The 9,043-nt window shown below is 32.8% G+C and overlaps 1 protein-coding gene across 9 annotated transcripts in view; it reads left to right on the top strand.

The window, feature by feature from the left end:
- The window catches only part of Trpc4 (transient receptor potential cation channel subfamily C member 4), a 234,793-nt gene extending 232,880 nt beyond the window's left edge, over nucleotides 1-1,913 (top strand). For 5 of the 9 annotated variants that reach the window (XM_010635196.2, XM_010635192.2, XM_033760011.1 and 2 more), the window contains exon 11: nucleotides 919-1,913. In XM_010635196.2, the coding sequence (XP_010633498.1) occupies nucleotides 919-1,641 (723 nt within the window). In that variant the 3' untranslated portion in view covers nucleotides 1,642-1,913. The remainder of the gene's footprint in view (nucleotides 1-918) is intronic. The other 4 variants (XM_010635197.2, XM_033760013.1, XM_033760014.1 and 1 more) reach the window with 2 other exon arrangements.
- Nucleotides 1,914-9,043: the final 7,130 nt, after the last annotated feature.

Raw genomic sequence — 9,043 nt, 5'->3', positions numbered from 1 at the left:
ATTAACCTTGTTATTCTACATGGATGTTTAAAGTTCGGACGAATGTTTTAGGATCAATAAGATCTTACAAACAAGAATAAACACATTTGAAAAAATGCAGGAGTACTTTACAGAGAATGCTTCTAGTTTGGCAAAGGGAAGAAAAATAAGCAGCCAAGTTCGTAAAAGATAGATAAATTGTAAAACTGAAATTACAGATTATTAATTAACCAAGATTCAAGTTCTTTGCAACCACAACATTGCAATTATTTAATTAAATGAGCGAAGTCACTTTAAGAGACAGGTTGGGAGAGAGCCCACCAAGAAAGCCACCTTCAAGTTAAGGCTGAAACTTCGCTTGCACAAAGAGATAAAAGAAATGGATGAATCTAGAAGTTTAATAGGAAGCAATTTGTAAGGTTGAGAGGCTGATATAGACTTGTCGTTAGGTTCACACCAAGTTCCTAAGAAATTGCAACTGACAGTTCTTGGAAGGGTAGGTTCCACTTTATTTTATTTTGGCTATCCCTTTAGACATAAAAATTGTCATTATTAAAAATTTCTTTCTTGAGAGAACATGAAGTGATTTGACAACCGATGAATATTTTGGAGAAGAAATATTTATAACTGCAGTCCCAAAGAAAAGCCATAGACTCAACTACTCAGTATTGAAAAGGGTTGTCCCTCTTGTTCCTTATGACATCCTCTGGAAGCATTTTTTGTGGCTACCAAACTCCAATAGGGAGATTAATAAACATCAAAATGATACTCAGTTCCAGAGAAGGAACTATAAATTCGAAGTAGAACCACTGTAGTGTAGAATCTTAGTGCTTAAAAAGGAGTGGAAACATTTTCAAACCTATAACTGAAATTAGAATGTGATGTTTCTCAATGTTTATTTAAATTGTAATTTAATTTATCATTTTTAATTTCATGTAGGAACTCAAGCAGGACATTTCTAGTTTCCGCTTTGAAGTTCTGGGATTACTTAGAGGAAGCAAACTTTCTACCACACAATCTGCAAATGCCACCAAGGAGTCTTCGAATTCAGCAGACTCAGATGAAAAGAGTGACCATGAAGGTAATAGCAAGGACAAGAAAAGGCACTTCAGCCTTTTCGATTTAACCACTCTGATCCATCCGAGGTCAGCAGCCATTGCCTCCGAGAGACATACCATAAGCAATGGCTCTGCCCTAGTGGTGCAGGAACCACCGAGGGAGAAGCAGAGAAAAGTGAATTTTGTAGCCGATATCAAAAACTTCGGGTTGTTTCATAGACGATCAAAGCAAAACGCTGCTGAGCAAAACGCAAACCAAATCTTCTCTGTTTCAGAAGAAGTTGCTCGTCAACAGGCTGCAGGACCACTTGAGAGAAATATTCAGCTGGAATCCCGAGGATTAGCTACACGGGGTGACCTGAGCATTCCTGGTCTCAGTGAACAGTGTGTGTTAGTAGACCATAGAGAAAGGAATACGGACACACTGGGTTTGCAGGTAGGCAAGAGAGTGTGTTCCTTCAAGTCAGACAAGGTGGTGGTGGAGGACACTGTGCCTATTATACCAAAGGAGAAACACGAGAAGGACGAGGACTCCAGTATAGACTACGACTTAACCCTCGCAGACACAGTCACCCACGAAGATTACGTGACAACCAGATTGTGATACTCGAATGGGGGAGCGTTTGTCATACATATACATATTTTCCATGATGCTCTGGGTGGGGGGAAATGTTTAAAATTAAATTAGCAAATGCTAACTTACACTTTACAGCATTTATCAACTGTGGCATATTAACCTGTAACATGTTTAAGGCAAAGGCAATCAAGAACCTTTCAGTTTTGTAGGCTGCTTTTGCTTCCACAATTTGATTTACAATTGTTTTGTTGTTGTTGTTAATAAATAAATGCACCTTGTATTCTTGTACTGTTGCAATAACCCACAGAAAATTTTTAGCTATCTTTTTCAATTAAAACAAATGCAATTTATTTCATGTTGTAGTTGACTCCTCTAATAGATATTTTTATATGCAAAAAGTAATATAGCTAAAATATTATAGCTTTTCATAATTTAGGGGAATCTCTAGAGATTATTATTTTTTTAGGACTTTCCACCCAGTTCTACAGTTTGGCTTTGAAGTATGTATTACCAAATTATTTCTTAAGAACATATAAAGCACACAGTTAAAGCAAGCAACCAGGGTTTCTTCTCTGGGGGTCATGACCAAGCCCTTTCTTAAAATGAAAACAAGGTGTACTTTGTACAGACAGGTTGTTCTGGGGCATCATTTTAGTAAGTAAAAGAAGTGTTTGTCTTAACAAACTTTTATGATTGATGATTTTTAACTACATTTTGTCCTAATAAAACATATCCCCAGTTTAAAAGAATAAATAAAGTATTTCAATTTCAACTGTTACCAGTATAAATATGAGCTTTTGTGAATACTGGGTTTTAAAAATGGAAAATTTTCTGTTATAGAAATAATAATAATAATAAATTACAATTGGTTAAAGCACTGAAACAAAGTAAGACCATTGCATACCCATAATGTCCAGATGAATATGAAGTCATTTTAACATTCTAAACTTAGGCCAACTTGAATTCTAATATTTTCAATCATATAATATTTTTGCCAACTCAGAAGTACAGGAACCAAGTAGTTTCTTCTTTTTCCCTCAGTTAGTATACTTTTAAAAATTAAAATCACTCAACCATCAATTGGATCAATTGATATAAATATGGTATATATTCTTTCCTGCTAAAATTTTTAATTATTTGTTTCTTCTATTATTTACAAGGTAATTTTGCTTCATTTACAGAACTATTAAAGGGAAAGTATTTATACTTTATGTAAAAGTAGTATTGACAGTTTCTTAAAATGTAAGTTGTATAACAGTTTTACTTAAGCCAGCATCAAATATTTTCTCACTGTGTGCCATTAGCATTATTTTAAAAACAGCAGAAAAATATTGAGTTCATTTTACTTCAATAATTACCTCTGTGTGATAGAAAAATTACATAATTTAGCATTCCCAAAAAGTGTATATGTTCTTGTCTTCGTTTTACTGATGAGGAAACTGACACAAACACTAACTGACTAAGGAAACACAAGGAAATGGAACTGTGATATTGGTCCTGCCTTTAAACACTGCCTCTCAGAACATAAACACACCAAAAAGATAGGGATTGTTATTGTCAATTCTGAAATGCTGTACTTTGAGGGAGAATGAGTTTGGTAAGCTCCTTAAATGTATGTCCTTTCTTATAAGACAAATGGTATGTGCAAGATTAAAGATAACTTAACTTGATTATTTGATTATTCGCACTCAATTAAATCACAAGAGTTAGAAGATTAAAAAGAATTCAGCAAGGATTTCATATATCAATAAAAAAGAGTAGTTTTCAGAGAAGCTAGAGATCACGAGCTCCTGTATAATCTTAAATCTGCTTTTGTCCTGCAGATTTGGGAATGAGCAGGAAAGGTCTTGAGAAATACAAACTTACTGAATGTATGCATTGGTTCAAGTATATCTTTATCTCAAGGACATTAGAGTAAACCCAGGGACTACTGGCATGCTCACTTTTTTCTCAGTTAAACATTTGACAGGAGAATTATAGGTTTATTCTTAATGTTTCAGATTTTTTACTCATTTTGTTTTACTCTGGGTGTGTGTGTTTTCAAGGATCTTAAATCCTTAAATGACTATTATACCTATTTTACTTATATTTACTTTCAAATTTCCTCTACCCATCAAACAACAGTAACCACAGTAAAAGCAGCAGAAAACATTTTTCTCCAATAGCTTATGCCAGGGTCTGGGTGCCAACATTTTACATATGAACAGGGTGAAAATCTCAGTATCTGCATTACTGAGAAATGATTCTCACAACCCTTAGATGTTACTAACAGATGCTCTTATGAGAACAAACAAAATATTGGATTTGATAATACCAGACATCCTCGATTTAAAAATTATTCTAAATATGCAGTGATATTATGTAGTGTTAATGAAGATGAAAAGTAAAGATAGAATAAACAAGTCTAAACAACAGTGAGATTACAAACAAAGGGAGATATTTTGGGGGTGGGGGCCCTAAATGAGTAATGTTAGGTTTCTTTTCATTTCTATGTATATTTCTAGCCATAAAAATCCCTTACACTTTAAAGACAAATCTGAAGTCACCTTCCATTTGTCATTATGTTTTATGTCCTCTTGATCTTTAAAAACTATCTTTTCAAGTATTTTTATTTTTGCCTGAAGTGGAGGAGTGTCTTGAAAATTCAGTTGGATTTAATATACCTGAGATTAAATTCACAGGTATATTTTAGAAGCCACATTTATTAGAACATATACTATAAAAATGTAATTCACCATTTAATATAAATGCTTTCCAAAAAATTTCTGTGTAAAATATTCTATATCAACTTCAGTAGGGAAACTAGCCATGTTTAAAAAAAAAAGTAATGGCCAACTATTTTGTAAATACAGAACTGTTTTTCAAAGTGACATCCTCAAATTGTATCTGTTTCATAAAATTAATGTGTCTATGAAAAATTTTTAAATTACATATTTTATTTACTAGCTGGAAATTAAAGTAGTACAAAAATAATCTTAACTTTCTTGCCTTGACACTGATAACAATTTGACACACTCCAATGGTCAAACACAAAGATTCACACCATAAAATTTCATGGAAAACTTGTGGAGAATAATGACAAGAGTGATGCACAGTGAAGGATAATATAACTATCATGCTATTGTCAAAGAAGCAAAGTCAATTTTCCAGTAAATGGGAAGAACATTGTCCTAAGATGCAATAATTCTTCATAATTATTGAGTGAATGATTGTCCACACAATGTTTACTAAAGAGCAGTCTCCCAGTACTAAAATCTGGCCACTCCTAGCCATCCTGCTTTCTGATTGCCGCAGACTATTTTGCAGTACAGACAGCTGCCTTTCAACCTCAGCATTCCTAAAAATTAAACTAGCAAAACCAGCCATATGTCTCTCTAAATGTGTTTACAACTATTCAAATTTCAAAAGGCCAAATATCCAAATTTATTTCACCATTCTGAACATTGTTTCTCTTATTTTTATTTTCTTAAATTCTCTAAAATTCAGACCTATCAATAAAGAAAGAATTTCATAATGTAATGTTTTTGACAACCCCCTTCAATTCAACTTTGGGAACATTATTCTAATTATTTTACAATGCCTTTTGTTTTTGTAGTATTGTTGCTTGTATTATTTATATAAGTATTTGTGTGGTATTAAATTTAAATTTTCTACAAGTACTTGGGAAAACTAAGGCTTGGGAGATCTACATAAATGTCTAAATTCACCCTTTGTATGCCCAGGATGAATTGGAGCATAGATAAACAAACAAACAAATGAAATGACCCAACTATACATCAAAATATTTAGATAAGCCATCAGATCATAATCACTTGGACTAACAAATTTTTATTTAGAACAAATTTTGTTTATTGTCCTGTTTGCCCTCTCCTTAAATAGAAGAAACTTGTTGTTGCTCAAATCATTCATAATTAAAATTCAGGATCAATATGTTCTTAACATTTCTTTTCCTACAATGTTGTGTTAACAGAATTTTTTAAGCTGATTTATTTCAGTTTCCTAAGAATGCACAACTCATTTTCACATCAAATGGAGATTTTGTGATAATTCTGTAAATACATGGAGATGACAAAATATATTAAATGCTATTAAAGCTTCCCAATTGAAAAAAGATAAAGCTGTACAATGAGAAGCTGAACCAAGACTGAGACCAGAAGACCATGGCCGGAGACAGCCACTCCCTCACTAGAAAGATACCGAAGGCACCTGTGCAAGTGGAATGGAGTGGCGCAAAGCTTTCAGTTTCCTCTCGAGCTACGAGGTATCTCATACCCATGTATGTCTACTAAAGGCATGCAGTGGGACTAGTCTGAATTAATATGTGCTGTAAGTGTAACATACACATGAGTTTTAAAACGTACTACAAAAATTACATAAATTATCTAACTGGTATTTATATTAATTTCATGTTGAAATTATAATATTCTGGGTGAAGTAAGTTAAGATATACCAAATAAATTCAGTCTGTCTTTTTACTTTTTTAATTGGTCTACTAGAAAATTTAAATACATATGTGGGTTTCATTCTAATTCGTAGTATATTTCCACTAGACAGTGCAACTTTGAAACATTTATATTTTTTTACTCAACTCATACATTTTAATTACATAGGTAAAATTTATGTATTTTAACTACCAAAAAGATTGATGTGGCACCACTAAAATTTTCAGTCTCCTTGATTCTCAATCTCCCAAAAGAATCACTGTTAACAATTTGCTGTTTTTCCAAATTGAACCTTTATCTTGGCAAATGTACTAATGTATAAGCATATATGCATATGCGTAGGTTATAGATTTTGTTATTTTTATTTCAATAGGATCATACTGTACTTAGAGTACAGCCTGTATTAGTAACTATTTTTATTCTAACAGTGTACCATGGAAATCTTCTCTAACATAATGGAATACAGTGGAGCTATTTGAATGCCTTCAGTAGTTATTTTACCTACTTAGATCTATTCACATCATCATCATGTTTTTACCTCTATGGAAGAGCTTCTTATTGGTGAACATGCATGTTTCTCAATGATGAGGAGCATTTAACACACACCCACCAAGGTGCTCCTGAAAAGCAACTGTGCTCACTTCTTCGCTGTGCTTGTCGTGTTGCAGAGCCCTCTGTCTTCCCATGCTCCAGTGCCAGTTCTAGAGCATGAGCACAGGTTTCATTGTGGCCCCAGTTCATCTCTTCACCTCTTTCTCTCACACCACTGTGCTTCCGCCAAACCTGAGCTTCTGTTAACTATTCAGGACTTACTGCTGTTCTATTCCCTAACACCTACATTCTTGCTCCTCCATCCCTGAATAAGAATGGTACCATATATCCTTGAATAAGAATTTTATTACTGCAAATATTTTTCATCATGGATTTTAATTAATTCCAACTGACTTATTTTTCTGGTTTTGTTTAGTTTTTCTATTTGTTTGTTGTTGTTGTTGTTGTTGTTGTTGTTTTGTGGGGTTTTTTGCTATTTTTTTTGCGAGGTTATCTCATTTTACCAATAATGAGCCAGGTTTCACATTCTGGGAATATGAGGTGATATATCAGCATGCTTTTAGGCACCAATATGTTTTGAGTAATATGCTCTGTAGTCCAGGGAAAAGCACAAAGCTGGTGTCTTTTCATAGCACCTGTGTGATGACTGTAATTAGGACACATCAACTTTTTAGGTCCCAGTTGATGGTATTTCAAATTTCTTGATAAAATTTTCCAATATATTTCTTAAATATGCAACTATGTTATAGTAACAAATAATTAGAAAGTGAAGATGTAGAAAAATAAAATATTCATGAAACAGTTATTTCTTCCACTTTCTTTTTAAAATTGAAGCTAAAAGCCTTTGGTATCAATAGAGAACTGTACATTCATATACAGGTGAAATAAACAATGCAGAGATATCTCATATACCATTTACCTGTTTTCTCCCTTTGGAAACATCTTTCAAAATTGCAGTACAAGATCAAAGGATGTTGATTATTTATGATTTTATAATTTTACTTTTGTTTGTGGTGACAGAGATATGTCAGTGTTTGGTGCTATATAGTTTTAGTATGTATTCTATGTATCTACAACCACAGTCATGATACAGAAAATTTCCCTCACCGCAAGTATCTCACACATTGTCCTTTTTATAACCACATCTATCTCTGAATTCTTGTCCCTTCCCCTCCAATCACAAAATCCAGATAATCACTTATTTGTTCTCCATTTTCAAAGTTTTGTGATTTCAAAAACCTTGCCAAGGTTCTATAAGGAATCATTCAGTTTGTAGACATTGGAGATGAGTGTTTTCATTCAAAAAATTCTGGAAATTCAACCAAATTATTACATATCAATTGTTTGTTTCCTTTTATGCTGATTCTGACTCCATGACATGAATATAATACAGCTTGTTTAACTCTTCAACCACTTAAGCATATCTAGATTGTTTGCAATTTGAGGCTATTACAGATGAAGCTTCTATAAGCATTCATGTGAGAGTTATTATGAAAACAAAAAATTTATTTCTCTGGAGTTAATGTCGAGGGGTACAACAGTTGAGTATAATGTAGTTGAATAATTAGGAAATTTTCTTTTGGGGGGCTTTTTGTTTGTATTTTGGAGTAAATATTTGTGTAAGAAACGGCCAGTATGTATTTTGATGTTCTATAACATTTTATATACTCATCAACAACAAATCAGTATATGATTCTATTTTTCTGCATTTTGCTAGTATTCGATGCATTACTAATTTTGTAATAATGACATAACACTAATTAGTACTACTAATTTTTATTTCGCTCATCTGATAGGTATACTGATGTGATGAAACCACTATAAATAATGATTTTATACATTATGTATGTTTGCTGTCTTCTTGCCATTTTGTTGAAATGCCTGTGCATGTCTTTATAATTAGGCTGTATATGTTTGCTAGTGAATTTGAGAGATATTATATTCTGTATACTTATTGTTGGGTATGTGGTTCTCACATGTTTTTTCCAGCTTGTATTTATCTTTTTATTCTCTACCCAAGACTTACACAAAGCAAAAATGTAATGTTTTGAGTAAGTTCTATTTTTTAATCTTATTTTAACAGAAATTCTGAGAAGTTTTTACAGGGGCTTAGCAATAAGATTTTCTGCTATGATTTTTCTCTAAAAGCTTTATGCATTTATGTTTGTATTTATACATATTCTTTTTTTCCTCTTTCTTTTCTTCTAAATACTTTAAGTAGCATATAAGCAGATTTAGAGAAGAAATGGAATATTGAGAAATAGGGCCACACAAATACACAGAGGGAATAATAAAAAATGTTGACAGGCAAACATTCAGGTAGTGGTGAAATTGGGGTGAAAAGAACAAAGGAAATCATTTTTATAAGATGGAACCTGACCCATTTTCAAACTTACACCCAGACTTTTCTGAAGTTTGAAAAAAAAAATTTCAAG

Source organism: Fukomys damarensis, unplaced genomic scaffold, assembly GCF_012274545.1.
Source record: "Fukomys damarensis isolate Sample0158 unplaced genomic scaffold, DMR_v1.0_HiC HiC_scaffold_38, whole genome shotgun sequence".
NCBI classification, from domain to species: domain Eukaryota; kingdom Metazoa; phylum Chordata; class Mammalia; order Rodentia; family Bathyergidae; genus Fukomys; species Fukomys damarensis.
This window is presented reverse-complemented; position numbering and strand designations above follow the sequence as displayed.